We start from the raw sequence: 24,226 nt of genomic DNA, 5'->3' as shown, positions 1-24,226 counted from the left end.
ATAAAGAATCATCTTTCTCGGAAAAACAGAATTATCTTTTAATAGTCACTTCAGATGCTGCAACTGCCTTTGTGACACAATCCCCTCGGGGTATATCAGCACCCATATGAACTTCCTTCAGATGGTTCTAAGCTGTGATGCAAGTTATACAGATTTCAGTTCAAGATAACTTTACTGAAGCCATCCCTTTACCTATTCACAGCATTATTCAGAGCTGGAGCTGATGCAACGGAGACAAAACATAAATTCAAAAAAATCAACAGTTTATTGACTTTCCTTACAAATCATGCTGTTTTTTCAGACTGATGCTTTAATCAAATGTCTTACAGTGAGTTTTCAGATTCTGAAAAATTCTAGAAAGCAGACTGCAGGAGAAACCTTATATGTTCATTCGCCTTTATTTGACTGCTAAAATGGTGAATGATAGGATACAGCTTTAGAAAAAGGAGGTAAGCTGAGAGTCTCATCCACATATATGCAAAGGCATACATACAAACACACTTATTTTTCCTATAAGACAAACGTTCTAAATTGAGACAGGAAAGATGAACTGGATCCTCGAGAAAACTTATGAAAATGGGACTGTTATGTATTTGGCATTTTCTACTGATGTATCAAGATTCTATTACTCTATGCAAGTTTACAAAAGGAAACGTTTCTTTATTTTAATCACCTTCTTCACATTTGCCAGTTAAAACAGATTCCCCAACGATTTTTAGTAGTCAAGTTTAACTTCCTTCTCTTTTTTTTTGGTTTAAAAGCTAAAATTTCTATTGTCATTGATAGTTTGGGACTGTTTCTTGTTTAGGGACACAAGCAATAACTTGATAACGAAGCTGGAGGTAAAACTGTTCCGTTATAATTGCTTTCAGTTGAAAGTTACATAAAACAAACAATAGTTACAGATTCAAACACTTACCCAAGTGACACAGAGGGCTACCACACATCTAAGCAACACTACTATGAGCTATGATTTTCTGGCACTTTCTGTACAGGAACAACATATCCCAAATAAAAAAAAGGTACATGCAAAACGATTATTTTCTCTTTCCAATTTTCTTGAAAGGCCTGCAACCCCCTGTAATATACACTGTCCCTTACATTAAGAACAGTTTCTTACCCCCGATTTATGTACATTTTCCTCCTCTGCTCCAGAATCATCTACTGATGGTTTTCCTCAGCCTGTTGAGTGACGTGCAGCTTAAATACCCCCACTGCTTTATCATCCAGATCCCAGTTTGATGAGAAGCTGCTGATCCACAGATTTGTTTTTGATTATTAGATACACTTCATTGACCACTGCTTCAGTTTTTCCCTTAAGCTCCTTTTTAGCATCTAATCCTAAAATACATAGTTTAATTCTCCTATCTATAAGCAAACCACGCCTGCTCCAGTCTTCAACAATCAGCAATTAACAGTGCCAGGAGGAAAAACAATGAACTTGCGCTTCTCTCTAACACCAAACTGCTACTCAGAATTCTGAATGGCACATTTGACTGCCACAGCAATTTGTATTTCATCCTGGCAGCAGTGTTACTTATCCCCGTCTTTTCTAGCTTACAGCAGAATTGACATGTGTCTACTGTAAAGTACCTACTCCAGCTGCAACACAGGCAGAAATCCCTGCCAAATATATGGTGATTTCTTGATGACATTCAGTGTAAAACAATACAAGGACATGTGACTAAGAGAACTGTTATCTGGCGTGCTGGAGACACAAAACCCAAAAAAAGTCTCACGAGCACCAGACCTGCAATTATTTTGTGCTTAACGCTCCAGCCACAAAGCAAGTTTACTTAACCTTAACTTTCTTAACTTTTATGTGAATGAACTGATGATAAGTCAACACGGATCTTAGTTTATTTCCTGATTGTTTTCACTTATTCGGGGTTGCAGCAACCCAATGACAAACCGGTCTGCAGTCCATAGCTTTAACCATTTTGGATGAAATGTAAAAAAAGGAAGAGAACCTTTTCCCCAGGTTCCTCAGTGGCTGTGTCCGATTCCAGTTTGTCAGGAACTGGGTCTCTTACAGCTCCCACTTCACAGCTGCCACCAGCAGGCCACAAGCGATCACTATGCCTGCTGTCTGCATAACTATTAGGAAAGCTGGCTTAGTACCTTACTCCCACAAATAGATCTTCAGCCAAAATGCATCGCATGCCTAGGTGGGCAGCAGACACCTAACATACATTATAGAGTCTCCTCTCTCCACATATAAACTGGTTTCCTAATCCACACTCTGTTATAGAATTCCAGAGCAATTTGTAAATCATCTTCAGGAAAAAGAGCTGGGATATAAATACATACTTGATGGATGCAGGATAGAAAGGCTGATCGGCTAACACTCAGTCTTGCCACCAACTTCAATTGGTGAAGAACCAAACTCACAGTCAACATACTGTTAGAAGCACTATTTATTATGCAATATACTCTCCTGCCAGGTAGGAAGCTGCAAAAATCAAATGTTTGAACTCACATGGGAGAATAAACTAATACTGGGGAAAAAAAAGGAACTGAAGAAGAATTCTTTTGAACTGTTGATAAATAATTATTTACTTATCAGTTCAAAATAATTTCAAGCTGGGCTTATATTGATTACAAAGAGAAAGAAGGAAATCTGTCTGGGATGCTGTGTAAATTATTCTTACATGTTTAAGAAACTGTTGCAGTGCTGTTTTTAAACACAGGTAATGTTAGCTACTATAGCTATGTAGCTATTTAAAGTTCTGAATATGTTGCCTTCCTAAAGGACTGATAACTAAGCATAACAGGTACCTAACATTTGCTTTCTGAGAAGAAAAAGAAAAGAAGTCTCCAATATACACAACCAGTGATCATGAAAACTGCTTTACAAATTGCAGCCTTTTGCCATTGAACTGAGAGCACAAAACTGTAAAATGTTGAGGCCAGGATTTACCAGGAGGAGAGGTATGTGGATTCTCATTAGTTCTCGTTGGCATGGCAAGTGTTTCGCCTCAGATGAACTGGTGGCAGCTGAACAATAACCTTATATATGCTAGCATTTTCCCCGGATATCTTGACTTTGATAACAATTCAACTTCTGTGTACAAAATGACATGGAACATCCCCATCCATTACAGCAGGCTCTCAGTAAAAAACATTTATTGGATATTGTGCCAAAAATACCTGCTTTCAAGAAAATATTATCATATTTTACTAATTTTCAATATGTCATACATTTATTATTTTATGTTTGTAACAAAAAAAAGCAAAGAATGAATCATCCTTCTGAGATCAGGAAATGTGTTTTAACAATTCTAAAATACAAAATTATACTCCATTTAAAGCATATGGTGTTAGGAGGCTTGCACACCTTTACCATGACAGCAGGATCAGTGTGAGAGAAAAAAAATCTTCAGCCTTTTCATATCACTGGTTATAGCCCCAAGTACAAAATCAAATCCAAAGACAAGGTATATGTTACTTTTACTTCTGCAAGGCTTGAAATAAGTATCTAGGTTTATAAATAGGTCTAAGCGCAGGATGAAATAAATCCAAATAAGATACTATCAAAACAATGCACAATGTATATTAGAAGACAGAAAAAGGGCATTAAAAACAAAGTAGGTACTTTTGAAAATTCCTTTGAATGTATCAAACTCTTTAGTAGTTGGAGGCCAGCTGCTGCTCCAATCTTTTTTTGAACCTACATCATTAGGAACTGAAAACAGGAGAGCAACTATTGAAATAAATAATTGAGGAGGGAAAAAAGAAAGCAATGGACAAGACCTTTGGCTAGTATCAGTTAGCCCAGCTTCAATAATATCACAGACTCTTTAACCTTCTAATGGATCTACTGCCCAATGTCCACAACAGCAGATCCCCTTGATGTTTCAAATAACATCCTATTGAATGCATTTCCAGGGTTAGCACACCCACCAATCTACGATCTCCTAGGAAGTTTCCAATGGCAGACAAGTGAGCTTGTTTTATGACACTAGACAAGATTAAATGTCAAGCAGAATAGCTATACTGGAGCAAAAAAACCTTGATACTATGAAGAAGCTGTAGACATGCATTCTTGTGCCCATTCAGGACTCCTTTACGATTTCAGTGGTGCTGCACTATCGCAGACAACCAGAAATTTAGAACACACCAAGATGCACATCTAAATGCCTGCACATTCCAAATTGATTCAATCTCAGGAAAGGATCACTGAAATGAAAAGGAAACAGAAGTCCCAGTATAGAGACAGAGCTAGACCCTGAATATAGGTTATACGTAGGTTTTTCCCTATATATGGTCTACTAACAGCAAAGTTTGCAAGTACCTCTGAAATAATACTTAGCATTTTTTACTGTTCTAAAGTCAATGACGAGGACAAATAAACAAGTTACTTTAACCTGCTGGTTTCATTTTATGTTCACGAACACATCTGAAAACATGCAATACTGTAGAAGTATTAGAAATGTTAAACAATTATTTAAGCAGCAATACTATATTTCATTTTTTATTCATTAAAGTTTTCCATGTTTGCATCAGACTTTTAACTTTCTAAAGCCACTCTAAATCAAAACATCATTTTATTAAGCCCTCTAAAAATTCATCACAAATCAGTTTACAGATGACATTGATGTCTTATTGCTATCCATTCCTCCTGGACCATTTCTAACAATTCATTTTTTATATTCTTGCAGTGCTGAAATACGGTTCACACCAGTATCTGTCCTTTTAGTAATCACCAAAGCAAAGCTTGGCAGTTGTCATATATTGCACTCTTGAGAAAAATGCTAGTAATACCCTGAATTGATTGAACAGCATGGAATCAGAACTAGCTGGCAGAGAAACCATTTAACTGATTTCAATTCATAAATCTCTTTTCTCCTATCCTATTTTAGTTTAGAAACTGCTAAATATCGCCATTACCTTGTGATGCATAGAATGAACCAATTATTTATAAAGATATTAATTTAAATAATATGTGTTTGTATTCATTAATGTCCCATATGAGAAGGCAGACTTACGGATCTTACTGAGTAACTTTCATTTATGCACACTGAGCTAGAGAATGTATACAACATTGGCCAGCAGACATCCATTTGTTTATTTTCCCAGAGGTCAAATCAGGTACAATGGCCTTCCTTGTCTTAAAAATAAAGTGATTTTAAACAGAACTTTACCTGCTTTAAACCACAATTTCCTTGAGCATAACCTAAAATGATTAGTAACACATGGCATTACTTACATGACAAGGTTTAATTAATTGGCAGGGATGCACTTGGTGCCTAAAGCAAATGCTGTTACTTAACACGTTTTTAGGAGAAAAAAATAAGTATGGCCAAGAACTGTATGTAAGTATGGCCAAGTTCAGTCTTAAAGAATCTTGGAAATAGGGCTCTTGAAATTAAGTCCACAGAGAATGAGGAGATCAAAGGCAGATAGGCTACAGGTAAGTCAGGGGACAAATTTTGTGGGACCAAAGGCAGAGCTTTTGGAGAAGAGAGACTGCCAGCACTGGTGAATGGAGGAAGAAATGCCAGCAGAGGACTAGCGCAGTGGGAAGTGAGGTGGTTTGTTCATCCACTGCTATCATCCATGACAGTCCAGAAATCCTCGCTTTGGAGACTGAAACCCATAGTGCTTGCTGCCTAAAACCTAAAGTGCTTGCTGACGAGCATTGCTGGCTCGTCAGTAAAGTTACTCTGTTGACCTGTTGCCGATTTTCTTGGTGCTTATGTGAATCCAAAGAAAAAAAGCAGAGAAAGTAAAACCGTGTTTTCCTTTGTGACAGAGTGGAGGAGTGTGATTTGCATATTAATAACGGTTTGTATTGTTTATCTGAAATGGGCTGCATGTTAAATTCACTAAAATGGATAATCAAGAGACAAAGCTGGGCCTGAGAGAGAACTGAAACTTGGGGAGTTTCCTCAAAAGCAGCATTTCTTCTGGGGAATTTATCTGCATGTAAACTCATTAAATATCTTGTGCTGAGATTCTGGATCTTGAAATCCAATTATCTGTATCAATGATATTCAGCCTTCAGGACCTGAAAAGCCACTTTCTCAGGAAAAGGAGAAGCACAAACATACAAAATAACACAGCATAATTCAGAATAACAACTGATGATGCTTGAATTGTAATTCGTATGATCCGATACCGCACTGCAATCGTTGGACAGCACATAAAGCAATATATTATTGGTCACTGGAACTTTATTGTGGAAAATTGGATCAAAGAGGTATAAATATTTGGCTAATTGCATTGCCATCCCTTTTGCTCATGAATGGAATGGGAAGAAGTTTCTTCTCAGCCTCAGGTCAGAAGTAACTATTAAGTCACCTGCCGTGTAACAGGCCACAGACTGTACTGTTCTCCCCTTGTAGGCTGCAGGGTAGGAAGGCAGTGATGTTGTCCTTCATACTCTCCTTTCAGAGCATTCCTTTTCTTTAGGAACAAGAAAATGATTTTTTTATTCCCAAATGGTCTAAATAATTGTAGGAGAGTCTCAATCTAGTTTACTAAAATGGCTTCCCTTACTAATACTGAAATAAAATAAACTCTCTGATGGAATTGGCTAGAAAGGTATGTACTTAAGGTGGAATCCTTAGTCATAAATTCCGTAATGAAATGGTTTGGAACAGTTTTGGTCTGCTGATGTGGAAACTGAGAACTAAACAGGTAACTGGTTTACAGAAATTAAGCAATGCTCCCCACCCCCAAAAATAAAGGCCCAAGAGAAACAAGTGGTAAGGAATGAAAGAGTTAAGAGGAAGTATTAAGTCAGTGATCGTATCACCCAGGTATGTGTTATCTGAATTTCTCTAGACTGGTCTTAATTCTGATCCTGTGGGTGAACCTCTTCTGTTCCTTAAGTTAATTTCAACAGTGAAGCACACAAAGTAGAAATGTTGTTTTCAAAATCAGAACTCAAATAAAACCGATCTCTACTTCCATAGCAAAAAATTTTGTTAAAAATTTGAAGTTACTGTTCCAAGACTAACTGTACTGAATGTTTCCTTCCATCTAGCTCTCTGTTAAGGCTTGACTCTCCTCCCAGCTCCCTTTTCAAAAGAGGTGCATAATTTTGACTCTGTGCAACTAGCTGTCTCTTGTTCACTATGCATGTAAGCTAGCTTATTATGACTTTGATTTGCAACCATATCAAATCCCTTTTTTATTTATTCATCATTTTTCTTAGGATCCATTCCATAAAATCCTTTCATGTACAGCATAATCACAGTTAAGTCTTGCCTAAAAAATTCCCTGGCTGCTATATCAATTGGTTCATTGCCCTGAAAACTAAAGTGCTTCAGCCCATATGAAACACACCTCCATTTTTAACATATAAAAAACATTACCAAAAAAGTGAACACAAATATACTACCTGCCAAATCAAATCCTCACTGAAGCCTTAACTATGAGCAAAGAATTTTTTTTAAGGCATTAAAATTGCAATCTTTTCCTCAAAGGAGAATTTTGATTCGACCATTTTAGAAACTGCTCTAAAACAGACTAACTACAACTAGAACAAATCCTGTTCTTGATAGAAGGCCATCACTGTTTGACAGCAGCAGGGTAATATTTGTGAGTGTGGTAAGGATACCTCATTACTGATATAGCATCTCCCAGGCCATCAGTGCCTCTGATGTTTTATTAATAATCAGACATTTGCTTCAGCCTGAGGTGGTACACAAAAACAGTTGAATTCTTAGAATTGCTAAAGATATTAAATATTCTGAAATTCCTGGCTTTGACCCACTGACAACTTCCATGTAATTTTGTTCTTGACTTTCATATTATGTCATACTGTATTTTATAAATAATCTGAAATATGTCAGCCTTTACATAAATAGCAGAATCAATAAAACTCTTTTTCATATCAAAATGAAAAATCTCAATGCATTTCTGTTTAAAAAGCAAAATGTACATATTACCCTGAAATTTGGGCCATAGTTGGAAGCATTGCTGTCCTTCAGTAAGTAACAATACCCCCTTTTTATAATTTCTGTGATGAAGTTTTCAGTGACTCTGATGTATGTGCACATGTACCACCAGAACCTCAACGGGAAGTACAGAGCAAATTCCTAACATCTCCTGCTGTTTCCAGCAGAAATCTCATTTGTCAAGACAACAGGAGAAGATAAATCATTTTGGAATAACCTTTTGTTAGAGTCTGTGCTTGTTCTGATATTTTAAGTCACAATGCCTTTTCATCTGCATTGTTCTGTATTACAGATCAAATAAAAGAGAACTGCCTGCATGGAATAAGCAACAAAATCTTTAAAATACCCTTTTAAGTACCCCCACATAAAGGAAGCAACACAAAAACATTATGAACTAATGACTATTTCCAAGAGTGCTAACAGGTTCAGGATGTTTTATTTATAAAATAATTTTAGAATTGAAAAATATCAGCCCTCCAGTTGGATAAACAGAACTGATTAACTTAGCTATTTGAGGATTGTCCTCAAACTTCCATACTGTGAATAAATTCTTTAGTGAAAGAAAAATCATTAAGCATAACTCTGTTTTCTGAAATGCTTTGAATGGCAATTGAGGAACAAAGTAAGTCTCAAAAATTTTTTTTGTGCTATACTCTAAAATTTGTCTGTACTACTAATTTTTAGTAAGTATAACTATTTTGGTAAACATAAATAGAAAGAATGAATTAGCAGAAAATAATTTTAAGAACCATGTATGTAAAATGTCCCTAACTATGCTATTGATATGAGCATGAGATTATTAAAAGCGAAACATGCTTGGATCCAAATTTGCTTTCATTGTTTAGATTTGTTAACTTTCTGTGTTTTTTCACTGACATATAATAGTTTCAATTCTGCTTCTGAGCACTGGGTCAGCAAGCATAGATGAACATGCTTGAATGTTTTTCAGATTCATAGTCATAAATAATTTCTTGTGAATTAGCACAATGGATCAATATCTGAGTTGCAAAAACTTGTAGAAACATTTACTGAACTTAAGATTTTTACTACGATAAGAACTTCCCGCAAATTTTAGCTCCTAACATAACTTAAATATAGTATAAAAAAGGGAGGATATGATCACTGATTAGTATCTATCAGCAGTACTTCTATATGTATGCATACCTCACACAACAATCTCCACCCATTTGCAGAGCATCATTTTGTCAAGATTGTTTCCTGCCTCTACCTTTAATCTACATGGACTAGCCTAGAAGTCTAGGTGCCTGAGCCACAGGTATACACATTATCTAACCCAGAATGACTCTGGTTTCGTACCTCAGTTTATTAAGATATACTTTCCAAATCTGGGCAAACAAGATAAAGTTTAGTCAGAAATATGGGTTGATAAACTAGTCAGCTGTGGCAGTCACTTTTCAACAAGAAATCATCATGCTGATTTTATATGAGTAAGAAAGTCTTTGCTAACCTATCATTTCCATCTGATCCAATACCCTTGGAGATTTACTTATGATCTATTAAAATAAATGTTGTCATTTTGTTTTGTAATTCATATATGTGAGGAGATGTCCAATTAAAAAGTCTTCTTATGAGTGCCAATATGCTGTAGATAACACAGAAACTAGATTACTTTTTGACCCACATGTGTCTGCCTGTCCCATGCTGGGATATGTATCTCATAGTTCCTTTTATTTCGTAACATAATGAAGCTCATTCATGCCTTCCTACCCCTTAATGTGATGGCACTGCAATGTTATCCTCATTTAGATGAATAAAAGAAGGTCCTGGCCATCTTAAACAATACTTTTAGAATAGAATCTTTAAAATGCCGCTCAGAATGAACACCAAATTTAATTATAAACATGGAGTTTCTAAGTGAGATGCTATTCTTCCAGACAGCAGAGTTTCAAGTAACAGTTAATATGAAAATATAAATATGTGCTAGAAGACACCTAAAAATGTATGGTTGCTCTCTCTCCGGCAGTGATGAAATTGTGTGATTTGCAAAGTACTATGTTGTTGTTATTCTGCCTCAGAGCAGACTGAGATAAAAGTGTAAATGCTTTAGAAATATAAAATATAGCAAATGTTTGTAAGTCTACTAACTTCTTGTTTTTATACCAGAACATGATAGAACACATACCTTTCTTCCCCCTGTGTTTATGCGAAGTGGAGTTAAGAAGGGATCAAAAATCATATGGCTGGTTTCAATATTGACAGGTGACTGTCTTTTCCCAACAGAGCAAAGATTCCAAGCTGAGTTCACCAAACCCCAAAAGGAGGGAACTGCAAAATATAAAAAAGTGCAAGTTTAAGAAAAGTTTGGAAAGACTAGAGAGATACATGCAAGGCAGATAGCTAGATAATTAAACCTGTCATACTGTCTACGTACGTTCACTGAAACTGAAAACAGGCAAATTCATCTCGCACTTGAAATTTAAAACTTCATATAAAAAGACCAAAACATATTGTTTCATATATTTTTGTATCAGGAAAGAAGGTGTTTTTTTTCTCTTTTGAAGGTACCTAGATATAATCCCAGATTCAACTATACACAGCTCCTTTGCTGTTAGTATTACAGAATATTTATTGAGCAATAGAAATGGGACTTGTTAGTCCTTATGCTAATTTTGCATACATACAATGTATCCTTGGACTGAAACTCTTCCATTCTACTCAATTTTTTTTAAAAGTATTCATATTTAGTAGAATTCTTTAAAAAAACCAGCATTATTATAAGAGAAGCTCACACAGTATGACCCCAGTGGACAGGCCTGCTCTCTAGACAGGTTCTACTAATTTCTGTTCCATTCACCCAAACCTTTCTTTAGTCAAAATTTTGATCTAAAAAAAAACTTGTTGGAAAATCCATACTCTGATGGTGAAGAAGGATCGGAACATGGAGGAATGCCTGATTTTTGACAAGCTGAGTTACTTTCAAAGATTCTGTGTCCCTAATTGGAAAAAGAAGAAAAATGTGATGTAACTACATACTGCTTCTCATCAGGTAACTGCAGGCTGAAGGTTCATGTTGCATCTAATCTGCAATTTATGGACAAGATCAACCTGAACTTCTCTTTGGATATTGAAAAAATTTCTGACTAAATGAGTAAAGAGCAACTAACAAGAAACACAAAGGACACATTTAAATTTGTGTCTGCACACTTTGTCCCTGTCTAAAGCATATAAGGCAACTTTGACTTTATCAGAATTATTCTGCAGTTTTGTGTAGGAGGTGGAAATTTCACAGGTGCTAATGTTGATGCCTTTTTTGGCTTTATTTTTTCTTCTTTCATTTTGCTAAAAGTTTTCATAACCTTTGAACCCCAAAGCATTCTTCTAATCTACAAACTGTGTGTGACAAAGTCTACAAACTCAGACTGGAGGAAGGAACATGTGGCTGAGTCCTTGGGGCAGGAGCACAGGTGTTTTGCTCAGAGGGTGGAGCTCAGAACTACTCATCAGCTGCTTATAAAAAGCTTTTCGGTTGCTGTAGCTAGTTGCATGCAGGATTTTGCAGTGTGAATGCTTGCTTCTTGCTTGCAGTTTTTGGCTACTCTAGCAGGAGCTGCACAGAGTGTTGCTTGGATCTGAACCTCGCATTTGTAGTAGACCTAACCCATTGGGAAGATATCCCTTGGAGGGGAGACAGGTGGAAAATACCTTCTGAGTAGTGTAGCCTCAGGAAAATGGCTGATCTCGGTGAGTGTTTTCCTATCATGCTTTATAGAACAATTCAGTTCTTTTTGCCCTCAAAGTTTGAGTGTACTTGGGTGTAAAACTTTGGTTGGGTTAATATATAGCTTCACATAACTTTTCTACAAAAGTAGATAAACTTTAGGGTTCTTCTTAGGCTATTGCTTGCACAGCAAAACTTCAGCATGAGTATCCACACAGAAGTGATGGAAAGTGTTTTGCAGTTGTTGAGTATCTGCCTATTCCAGTAGTTCACAAGCTATTGGCCACAGATGTTACTTTTATTACAAAATATCTGAAAACTCAATTTTCAGCTGAAGGTTTTTCTTTCTTTGTACTAGCCTGTCTGTGCACCTACAGGTGCTACTCAAGCAGGTGAGCTCAAACAGCCCTGAAGGGATCCAGCTATAATTGATATGTTACAGATCGCAAAGCTTAAAGTTTTCTTGCATACAGTTTTGAAGTGAACATGTGCTACTAATACCTTCAATTCACTGGTGAAATATCTTTTCTTAACACCTGACACGGACAATCAAATCAGCTCACATGCAAAGCCCAAAATGGGTAACTACTCTTAGTATGTACTGCGTGAAATCTATAAGGAGGGATGATAGTGTAATGCTCTATGGCTCTGGGAAAGCAAAGATCAGGGAATGGCACCCAAAATGGCTAGAATTGCAGATGCCCACATTAAATTACGTCAGTAATCTTTTATTTGAATAATAAACCCTGTGTGCAACCACCCCCTAGAAGGTTAGATGGAAGGCCTTTAAAAAACGAGAAGCTTTGTATGATCAGAAAAATGAACTGGCAGTACGGTCTTAAAATTTTTTTTTTGCTCCTCTGTTTACCCTACCAGTCAATTCCCAATTCCACTGGAGACTTACAAAACTATGGAAGCTCCCAGAGTATGTTAAATAATAGTGCTAATGCCTTGAAAATTAATAAAATAAATGTAGTGCAATTAAAAATAAAACAGAGCACACTTAATTATTCGTGCTTTTTCTTAAGAGAAATACCGTAGGATGTCACTTCATTTTTTGTCAGAGAGAAAATCCCTCTTTATGCAGAGGCCAAAAAAAAAAAACTTTAGGTTAATTGAGATAGGCTGGTTTCCCTTGATAAATCCCCTGTGTTGTTATTTAAAGAAAAAAAAAATGATGAAACTGTAGAGCTGTAGGTTCAAGAGGGAAAATATTAAAAGGGAAATCGTGCTTGAATGGTTTCTAGTATTACTAAAAAAATCTTCTGGATAGAAATACTGTTGGTATTGGTAAAAACAATTCCTTAGCAAGCTTTTTAAAAATAAACAAACAAACTAGACATGGTAAGTAGAATAAAGTGGAAACAGGGCAGTCCATTATCTTCAAGTTCACTTAAAGAATTTATGATGTAACCAGGACTGTCCCAGAAAAGCTGCACTGGAAAATAGCTGCTATGAGGGGATGTTTTATAATGTTATTTCTGGTTTTGACAGGGAAACCTTGCATTCTGTGCATGCCTGTCACACCAGCCTATCACCTGAAAGTCAAGAAGGTCGAGCTCCAATATTGTGATGTTGCACTGCAAAGGTCAGACTTGTCACCCAGACATGTAAGTCTGTGTTGCAATATTTGATTTCTTTCTAAATGCCTAGGAAGCTCGTGCTTAAGAATCTGTCCAATATGTGCTTGTTGCTAGCTCTGTTATGTATGATTAGACAAAAAGAAAGTTCAGCAATGGTAAACTTACTCCAGTGATCAGAATGACTTTGCTTATGCTTCAACTGAAGGTTAATTAAGGATGACTGACCTAAGACTGCACACCTAAGTTAACTAGTGGATGGCGACATTATGCAATATTAATGTCTGATTACTTTAATTAAAAGTAATTAGTGCTGCTGCTTAGATGCTCAAAGTAATAGAAAAGTATTCAGAACCGTAATGGAGAAATCCAAGGAGGCTTCATGTAGGAAACCAAGGCTTAAACTAAACACAAGTACTGAATTAACTGTTTAGTCTAAAGAAATTAGTGTATGAATCTAGGAAATCATATCAAAATATTCATTATTTTATTATTCCAGCTTAGCTAACAGACAAGGTTCTACTAGGGGTTAAGTCATTAATGAAACAATTCCCCACAATTATGTTGTATTTCCATAAAAATCTAGTCATGTATGAGCGGGAATATGCTGCATCTTTGTGTGTGGACCTCTGAAGCATTTTAGACAGCAGCTTGGCTCCTGTGCTGAGCTACTCTTACAAGCTCGTTTGCATGCAGCCCACCTACTAGCTTACAATCTCATTTAACGAGGTTCTCTAGCTACTGGTTATTCTACCAAAAGTTTCTGTATACTCATCATGTCATCTCTGCCTTCATCTATAAATCCCCCTAAATTTATACTACTTGATTTGTTGCAAATGTGTTACGTAGACATAAGGTGATAAGTTTTTGCCTGATCAATGTCATGCCTTCAACCTCATAACAGAAAGAAAATTGGTTAAACGCAAAGTTTATTTCCTCTGTATGTTGGCACACTATGGACAACAGACTGGTTTTTTGCGTGTGTGAGGGGGATTACTTATATTTTATACCTATGCAAAAATCTCTGACATCCTTATTCAGTCTGTATCTGACTGCAGCTGCTCTTTTTTCAATTTACTGGGAACAATTTATATTGATATATATGAAGATGCCCTAGTATCAGCATGACACAGTAGAATGAGGGATTCTGATGGCTTTTACCAAACCTATGCATAACAACAATGAAATAATAGCAGCGAGAACAATAAAGCAAGGATTGAATGCTATTCTCCTACTGATGAGTACCAAGGATTTGCCTAAATACATACAAGCCTCTCTTCTCCAAAGAAAAGAAATGAGTGAACAGTGTCCGATAAGGACGCCCTTCTGTAGGTACAGCAAACTTGCAGATAAGCGTGATGGTACTGTCTCCGGTGTGTGTTGATGGACACACAGTAACAGTCTGCATCCACGTTGTGAAAGGAGGCAGTAGTTTTCCCAGTATAGGATCAGATGTGCATGCTGTATGACATCTTAAATATTACTTGATCTTAGAAAAAAAATTATGCTGGACTCAAAAGTCTAGGTCATGAAAGGGTTGTGGACAGTTAAGCAGTATCTCCTAATCACTTGCCTGACTGTCGAGGGCTTATTTTTAAAGTAGTTCCTCAGAGTTCTGCTCTGATGCTCTGTTTCTGCATCTTGCTCTTAGCAAAGCCATGAAGAGTCTGTAGCTAGAATTTCTCTGAGGGACCTTCTGAAGAATCTTCATGATGCACTGACTGAAATAGTTTGGTCTAGCTCAGAAGAGAACAGATGCATCACTTGGGGTGGGGTGAGATGACTCTGCGCTTCCCAGCACACCGAGCTCTGGGGACAGAGCATTCCTGGGGGTTCATCCGGTAGCAAAGCTGCCTGGGCTGGGTCTGTCTGCTACATTCAAGTCCTGGCTGTGTTCTCCATTCTGAAATGACTGTGAAAGACTGTGACTACCTGGTGAAGTGTTACCCCATCAGCTCCCAACTTTACAATCTAGGGGGTCCTTAAAGATACTTGCATTTACTTGAAAATGTGCCTGCAATTGCAGAGCGTGGCTCTGCAAGATTTCTACACCAAAACCATAATCTTTGTTTCTAAGCCATAAAACATATGAGAATTTATTTAAGGTAAAATCCCATCTCTCTCCCTGCTTTTCTCCTGATTTAAGGCTCTGATCTCTGTTCTGTGCCATGATGAATCACTGGCAGGAGCCATTCTTAGTTGTTCGAAGTTTTCAAAGAATCCCCTCTCCCTGCTCCACCCTCCTGTACATACATTTGCATTACCTTCCTAGGTTCTCTTGTCTTCAACTCACAGCTGTTAAGCTAACTTTTGTTAAAAGTGCTTAACCTTGACAACACACCTGATTTATTACTGCTCTGGGAACAAAAGCAAAGGGCAGGCAGCTTTCATGCACGGTAGGCAAATTACTTCTGTCATTGCAAAGTTTCGTAATATCTAGGAAATACCCCCATATTTCTCAGTATGGCTTCCGAGTTCAGGGAAAAACACAGTAGACTTTTGCTATGTTCCTTGTGTTGCCTCATGTAAGTAAATGAGATAGTATAGCAGCAAATCAAAGAGAGAATAAGGTATCTGGGCGAAAAGCATGTTTAAAAAAAGCTGCCATCCTCAGAACTAGATACAAGAGGAGACTGTCCTGCCTCCTGTATACCTTGTGTGGTTCACGGATCTGATGATCATGCATCCTGCAGTGGGCACTTGGAATAAGTAGGACATTAAAATAGTGTTAGCTGTGCAAACCTTTCACTGAGGAAACAACCTCTGATTTAGGTCTGAGCAATGCAGGGACTCTGGTTTAGGAAGTAACTAGAGAAGCAACACTTCGTGTAATAGATATACCACACTGAATTTGGCATCCTTACATGAATGAAAACCCTTATGTAGTTGATTTTTGTGTAACCCAATGAAGAACTACATGAAAATGAGGAAGCTTGTTTAAAAAGAACACCTAAATGGTAAAATGGTCACTGGAATTGCCAGAATATAAGCTAAGTTTTAAGGTGTTATGTGTTTATTCTGAGCCTTTGTTTAAATAGGGCCAAGAAGCCAGCAAGCTTCCACAGAAAAATGAAGGAGGTGGCTAGAAATAAGAGCGCATCCTTCAAAAAATGGTGTCCAAATAGGAAAAATGGAAAAGATTATAAACTCTGACAAGTTAAATATAAAACTAAAATAAGACAAGCCAAAAGAAGACACTGAAGAACAATTTGCTAAAGGCATAAAAGTCACTAATAACTTTTTTCAAGTGTATGAGAGGCAAGGATCCTGTCTGAGTCTGTATGGCCAGCTGATGATCAAGCTGTAAAAGGAGCACATGAAAGATAATGTAGCAGCAAAGTTGTATCAGTTCTTTTCCCTATTGCTTACAAAGGTGTCTAGGGAGGCTCCCACACAGGAGCTTCTTTATGGGGAATGAATCTGAGAAACTGTCTCAAAATCAAGCATCAGAAAAATGACTTCTAGTATAAATTGATAAAATGAACAAATCCATTAGGGTCACTCAGAACTCTAGGATGAATACCACAGTGACTTCAATTGCCAAAATCCTCACATGAAATCTGCCTAGTCTGAGAGAGAAGTAGGAAATGTGATCCAATTTTTATGGTGCTTATTTTTATAGGTGCTTATTTTTCCCCAGGTATCTGCTACTGATCACTGTCAATAATAGGAGATGCAGTCCGGTCAAGACGGTAAAGTTATTTCCCTGTTGCACTGCACTAAGACTGTAACTTTCTCTTTGATGTTTGCTCAACTTTCAAGAGCACAGATTTTCTGAATTTAAGTTACTCTGGAGTTCATGAGTTTAAATAAAAGGAGTCAACTTATTCATGCAGCAGATCCTTGTTTATATATTTAAGCTTTAACATCAGCCCTGGCAATAGCATAAAACACAATCAGATTGTATTTGTGCAGCAATTATTCTTGCCCTGTGTAATTACTGGTCCCTCAGATAAAATCTCAAGCTACTTTATTGAAGCTGGGAATTGAAACCACAGAGAGAATCAGCTATCTATGCACATCAATAAAGCAGTCCATTAATTATTTCCACCTACTCAACTTGAAGAAAATTACCATACTAATGCCTCTGGATAACCACATGACCTGCTCTGCTTCTACATAAAAGCCAAACGTAAAGTCATAAGGCTTTGAGAGATAAATCAGGGACACCAAAGAAATGACAAGAGTCTAGAATGGCATTCAGGTAAGTAATTGGTCACAGAAATCTCCAGACTGCAGTGATGTTAGGCAGTATCACAATGGTTTCAAATTTGAGAACTGAAAGTATTCTGATTTCTTTTTAAGAAGCAAAAAGTTGATAGCTGAAATATATCCTCGAGAGTAAGACATCATTAACATTATTCAGAAGATGGTAAAAAAAAATTAAAATTTTTCATCAATAAATCTTGAAACACAAAAAAAAATGAAAATTGTGAAGAACTCTAACAGCATCATATTACATACTGCTAATTTCATACAGGTCTGTTCAAATGTCATCTTCCCTCTGTATGAAGGATTCTCAATGACAGGAAAAGTTCAACAACTGCACTGGCTAAATGAGAAAGAACAGAAAACTGGAAGGGGGAAACGACGAGTTAAGATTCTGGAAGGCTACTTTCTTTTAAAAAGTATTTCTGCTATGCCTTTAATAGAGACATCCTGCAATATGTTCTTCAATTTACCTTTTAAATTATAGCTGCTTATTTCTGCCTAATTAAACATTTTCTTCAATTAAGAGTATTACCTGGAAAAAAGTATTTGGCAATCACAATTAATGACCTCTAACCTTGCAAAGCTTTTGCTTATTTTCATCTACACATTTGGGATACCAGTATAGAAAACACCACCGCTTTTTTCATTACACTGATTAAACCAGACTAATTCGCTTCTTAAATTATGTTAATCTTAGGATAAAGAGCAGTTATACAACAGTATGTAATTTGATTTTTCTCTGCCACACTGTGGTGAGTTACCACATAAACTATACAATCAAACACTACTTTAATATTTCCCAAAAATATATGTCAGCGGTTTAAAAGGTACTTGTAGATGCTTTTCATATTATCTCTTCTTTTTGCATTATTAATATGGCAGGAGTAGGAAGGGGTGTATGTATAGACAGAGGTATATCCAGGTCCAAAACTAAACAACTTCAGTAACGATCTTTTAGGACCATTGTTACTATTATTCTGAAAATATAATGTACTTTTCTCTCTCATTCAAATCAAAAGGATATACAGTCTTGGGGAAAACTGTTTTTCTGTGTAATGTTAGTGAAGTTCCTGCTGCTGAAAGGTTTAGCATAACTATGTCAAGAAATGGAAACGCAAACAGATTAAAGGACAGTCTAGTTTAAAAGTTAAAAAGAAACTGGGATGTATAGTGTAGTTGGCACAGATTGCTCATTAGAATGTCAGTCTTGGGTAAAGGAAATCCTTCTTGGTAGAAGAGCTAAAAATGAAAAAGGGGAGGGGAGGAAGGCAACACCCTCTCCCTCGTTTCTCAACACAAGACACTGAGCATACACGTGGACTGGATCAGTGCCTGCGTCTGCCATTCAGTCACACATTGAGCTCCCTTATTATGTCTGCCAGTGCCTGGGATGCTTGTATGAGTAACTAGCTGCATCAATTCCTTGCCACTCAGCTGGCAGTTTCTAATCAAGTCTGGTCAGTCCCTCAGTCATCAATCACTGCCAGGGTTCAACAGAGTCCCCTTGAAGCAGGCAAAGAACAAGTTGGCAATCACAACTGAGTAAGTTTGCCTGACACTCATTGTAATTTGGGAGGTGGAAAAGAGGGAGAGTTTGGCCTGGATTTAAATGTAAACTGAAAGGGGAAAAAGATGAAATGCAAAAAAGCTGCAATGATCGTTCTGCCCTTTAAATAGGGCTTTCCACAAAATGCAGGAAACCCAGTTTTGAGCTATTGGATGATCTCTAAAAGTAACCTTTCCTCTTCATGCTTCTTCATCTTTTGTTTTTCTGTTTGTGCTGTGGTTCATGCTGTAAAACTGGGGACTTTGGCTGTTACTATGAAAACTAATGTCTCTTCTGAGGCAGGGTGAGTGAGATCTGAGGTTTTAAAGAAGATCCAGAAAACAAGTGAAGAAAGCTTCACATAGATGAAATTGGAACACAAGAGAAAATTGTTCAGAGAAAAGTAATTTGGAACTTATTGTTTGAAGGAGAGGGGAAAGACTGCTTATCCAGCAGATAACTTGAGCTGTGTTCTGTAGATTCAGCTTTATTTTAATGTCTTTGGGATACTATCGATCCTTTTGCTGAAAAATATAAACGAAAGAAGAAACATAAAAAATTACAAAAGACAGCATTATTTATTCTATCAAAAGTGCTCTTTCTGGACATCCCAGTGCTTCACAGCATACTGTTACTAAAACAAACATAACTCAGGTAGTAAGTTGGAATTCAACTATTTCTTGCCAAATTCAGCATATGTCTGCATTTGTTAGCACTTGCTTTGTTAGGATGAGTCAAATGAGCATCACATTTTGAAACTACAGGGCATTAAGAGATCGGTTTGGAGAAGGCAGGCACTGAGGTGTAAGGGTTATGTGTAAGGAGCATCCAGTAAGTGTTAACCAGTCCCATTCTCCAAAACATTTGTGTGTGTGACAGCGGCCTCTTGAGAATTCCTTGTAGCCATGTACTACCTTCGTTTCCCACAAGACTCTCACAGCTAATGACAGCAAGTAATGCGGAAATGTCCTGGCTCTGCTGACTTGCAAAGACAAGTGAGGAGTAAGCACAGAGTTCACCACTGAGCGCTGCAGTTCATATCTGTAATGACAGTTCAAGACAGAAACACTGATGTTCTGTGCTCTGGTATTTTCTAGAGTAATCGGATTTCTCTGACCCCATTCCACAGGGCTCTGGCCCTGCCTGGGGATGCTGTTTCCACGGTGAGATTACCAAAACTCTGTAACTTTGATTGTTCTTGGAAAGGCCAGAAGTCCTTAGGACAGCTCACTAGATGCACTTACAGGCTGAAAAAAAGTTGTATGGGTAATACTGATCTCTTAGAAGTCCAACACGGTGCTGCCAAGCCACAACTCTAAACAGAGGCATTACTACAAAATATTCTGGAATGGAAAGAAACCTTGGCCTCTCAGCTGTTACATCAAACTATTCAGCTAATTGCTGTCGTGATCTACTGCTTTTCCTAACTGCAGTTACACTCTGAAGATCTGTTATTTTTCATAGGGAAGAATCTAGTTGCTGCTTCCTCGATAACATGTTGTTCGTATGCCACGTGGCACACAGCCTCTGCAGATGGGCTGCTGCTGTGCACAGAAGCCAGCTTAATCATTATCAAGGAAAACCTGTATGTTTAGGGAGACTCTAGCTCCCTTGTACTGAGCGATTCAGCTGAAATACTCTTGGGATGTTTCTGCTACCCTGTGTGCGCAACAAGCAGAAGCAGAAAAGGCTTAGTGGTCCCTCTGACTCAGGATGAACCTGGCTGCATGGAAGTCCCAAAAACTAAGGATCTTGTAGAGGAGTCTCATTTGCTGTCCTCTCCCTTCCTCCTGAATAACAGTGTTTGTATCTTACTGGCCTCTACAACGTTTGACAAACTTTTTACACAGGAATTACTGTCTGAGGTGTAAGGGGATAGCTGAGTGCAAGGGTATTCTTTTGGCTGATGCCACATTATCTGATTTCTGTATTCTGTGTGCACACCACGGGACAAATACACTGCATAGGAAATGTAACGGTTTCCTACCCAACAAATCCCTGCATCATCAATCAGCTGAATGTCAGGTGGTAACTAGTATAATGAGTGTAAGGCTGGTCATTATTGGCCTAATTTTCAGAATGCTGAAATGCATTCTCTGAATTCTCTGAAATTGGGTGAAAATAAGGGAAGATGGGAAGGGATTCACTTTTTCTTCAAAAACTGGGCCACTTATATAATCTGAAAATTCTATCCGTGTGGCGTCTAGTCCAGAAAAATCCTGTACAAGTAACATAAATACTGAATAACTTCTTGAAGAGGAAAGAAACTGCACTGGTACAAGACTATCTGTAAATCCTCTAGAAACTAGAGAAGAAATGAAATTATTCATCTTCACCAAATGACTAAACTGTAACAAACAGCTGGAGAGACACCTCATGTTATACACATCTTCCCTCTTCAAACCCCAAATCTGCTTCTGCTTGTTAGAGCTGTTCAGGTAGGTTTGTCCATGGTCCTATTGGCTTTTGTAGCAAACACAAGGCAAATGGTACATGCTTGCTCAAGTTTTTGCATACCTATTATTCACACAGTTTTCCATTTTTAATATCCTTTATGAACGTGCCATTATTAGGAACTCCTCTACGATTGGATTAATTGCCATATGTGTTGCTCAAATATACTGCAGTTTTTTTAATGACAAGGTCATATTTCAAACCTTTTGGTCCGTTAATGCATTCAGTTTTGAATTCTGCTGTGAACCTGAGCTTCCAAACAACCTTGCTGATCTTGCTGAGGCTGCTTTTGGACATAGATACAGCAAATGAAACTGCTGAGTTCTGCTGTCAGTGAGGAAACATTTTGCAAATATATTGGTTTTCCCAAGGCTGTGAAGGTTCTTAAATACTCACCTAAATGCGAATTTAATGATACCAGTAAGTGTTTTCTCATTTACTTTGAAGTTTCTGTATTTGCAGTCAAATACAGAGGAATGTTCTACAGCACTCCCATCAGACAGGCTAACTGGGAAGGTTCTCAAGCTGGTTTTGTCTGCAAACAAACAAGAAACCCCCTAAAAAACCCTCCAACCCCCCCAAAAAAACAGAAAAAAAAAAAAGCAAGCAAATAAATACTCTAGGCATTGCTTGGGAGTGGAGAAAGGGAAGAGAGGGCGCTGGGTGTGAGGGGAATAGATTTGGACAGGGATCTACAAGCAGTGCAGGGAGAGGCAGTACAGAGTGTGGAGGCAGCGCGTAGGCGAGGCAGGGTGCACACTGCCATTCTACAGACTTCGTAAAAAATGAAGATAGCCTGCAAGTTTCAGCAGCTACAGATTCATCCTCTAGGGGCTGAAATTTATGTTGAACTTAGCACAGAATACAGATTTTGATCTCTACTCTCATATCGTTCTGCTGTCTAAATTTTAAATCAACTCTCTGCAAAAATCAGGTAAATATATTATATGTATCTTATTTGGTTACATTACAGGTACTAGATCTTTGGTGCTAAGAAATCAAAGTATGTAAGACCAGGACATGCATGATTTTTTTTTAATGCTTGAATTTGTTTAAGAAAAGGCCTTCTCACGTGCTACAATATATTATTAAATCAGAAGTGGTGAGTTAAACCATGCCAAGGTATTGTTACAATTATTCCATCTAAAATTAGCCACCAGAGGGCAGATCATGTGTTCTTAAAGGGTTTGCATGTTGTGCCAGGGATCTGAAACGGGCAGGATTTGATTAGCGCTTCCCCTGAGTTCAGCATCTTCAATCTCCTTGTAAGTGACTCTTCGATGGATGGGGGAGAACAGGCAAGGGATTACATAAAGAAGGAGCCAGAGAAGGACAAGCATGGAGACTGTGCACTACAGCAGGGCTATGCATCCCAGCAGCCTCCCACCAGCTGGCAGGAGGCCAGCAGCTACAGGACTGAGCATCAGGTCAGAGAGTAGACCCACAGGACAGGCTGTTCAGAGAGGATTACTTGAAAACAGCTCAAGGAGACTGTTAGTGTAAGCCGAAGTGCCAGAAGAGTATGGATACTCTAAAGACGGAGGCTAAAGGAACTATCTCCTCTCAGTGTCATACTCTCGTGTGACTGATATACTGCTATTGCTGTTTCTAATCTGATCGTGCCTGATCTTACTGTTAACACGTACATGTAAAGACACAAAGAGCAACTCGCCCAAATTGCTTTGGAAGCTTCCAACTGCAGTCAAACGCACAACTCAATCTGGCAATTGAATCGTAAGATAAAATTTGCTCTGAATATATCAGCAAGAATTGATGCAGGTAATGGGCAAGGAGTGGATGCTCCCTCTTGATGTAAGATAGGGCTTGGAAATTGCTGCTATGCTGTCATCGGTACATGAAAATGGAAGTGCACTGCCTTGATGCGGAAAGCCAGCAGGAGTAACTGTGTTGTGAATGTCAGGTGTGTACTCAAGGTTAGATCAAATAGCCACTGCAAGGAAAACCCTCTATTATTTCCAACTAGCAACTCCACAACTATGACTGAAAAGCTGTTAAGCACAGCAGTAATCTTTCCAGAACCCTTCCTTAGCTAACTGTTTTCTTAAGCTGTGGGTGTGTATGCACATCTCATACTAGTGTCAATCAGAGCACTACAAAAAATGCTGCTCATCTAACTAGTGCTGGCAGGTGGCATACGTTTGTAAGGCAATAACCATGTGACATTTTCTTTCTGTGGCTTGTAATGACTTATTTCAGCTTGTGAAAAATGACAGTAGCAAGCACACTATTTACGTGAGAAGCACAGCAGCGCATGAGCATCATCCAATCTGCAAGGTAACTGCTCCACCTTGAAGAGCATTACAGCAGCACCCAATATGTTTTAGCAAAGCAGTGGAGAGACTAGTCAGAAGTGCAATGCACAGAATGTAGAATTGTAAAATCTCTTACAGGTACAAAGACCATAATCTACTTCCCAGTGTGTCACGGGGAGAACAGAGGGCCTGTAGCTCTAGAATGCTCCTGACAGTCTATTTCTCTTTGCCAGAGTCTGTAACAGCTCAGAAGGAATGAGCATCAATTGCTTCCAAGGGAGACGTGTAAAAGATAACGTATGTTGCCTTTTTGGCAGCAAAGATTCACCAGAAGATAGTGCCTTGGAGGCTTGATTACTTGTGACCTTCACACAGAACCAAATACATCTTATTTTCTGAGTAATTTCAGCCTGTGGATACAGCATTTGATAGTCTTTCTAGCAGTAGAAGAATAAAACCACACCTTCCTTGAGAAGGAGGTTTAGGAAGAAAAGTATTAAATGGTTACATCCAGATGGAGTAAAAAATTTATGGCCATGCACATGGAAAAGGCTGCAAAGATGACTAATGTCGAA

At 37.9% G+C, this 24,226-nt stretch overlaps 1 protein-coding gene across 3 annotated transcripts in view; it reads right to left on the bottom strand.

Annotated features, from left to right (window-relative positions):
* The window catches only part of CA10 (carbonic anhydrase 10), a 211,492-nt gene that overhangs the window by 115,517 nt on the left and 71,749 nt on the right, over positions 1–24,226 (bottom strand). For all 3 annotated transcript variants that reach the window (XM_075169614.1, XM_075169612.1, XM_075169613.1), the window contains one exon: positions 10,051–10,193. In XM_075169614.1, the coding sequence (XP_075025715.1) occupies positions 10,051–10,193 (143 nt within the window). The remainder of the gene's footprint in view (positions 1–10,050; positions 10,194–24,226) is intronic.

This window comes from Calonectris borealis, chromosome 20 (assembly GCF_964195595.1).
Source record: "Calonectris borealis chromosome 20, bCalBor7.hap1.2, whole genome shotgun sequence".
Classification (NCBI taxonomy): Eukaryota; Metazoa; Chordata; class Aves; order Procellariiformes; family Procellariidae; genus Calonectris; species Calonectris borealis.
Note: the sequence above shows the minus strand (reverse complement) of the source record. Positions and strands in the feature narration are given on the sequence as shown.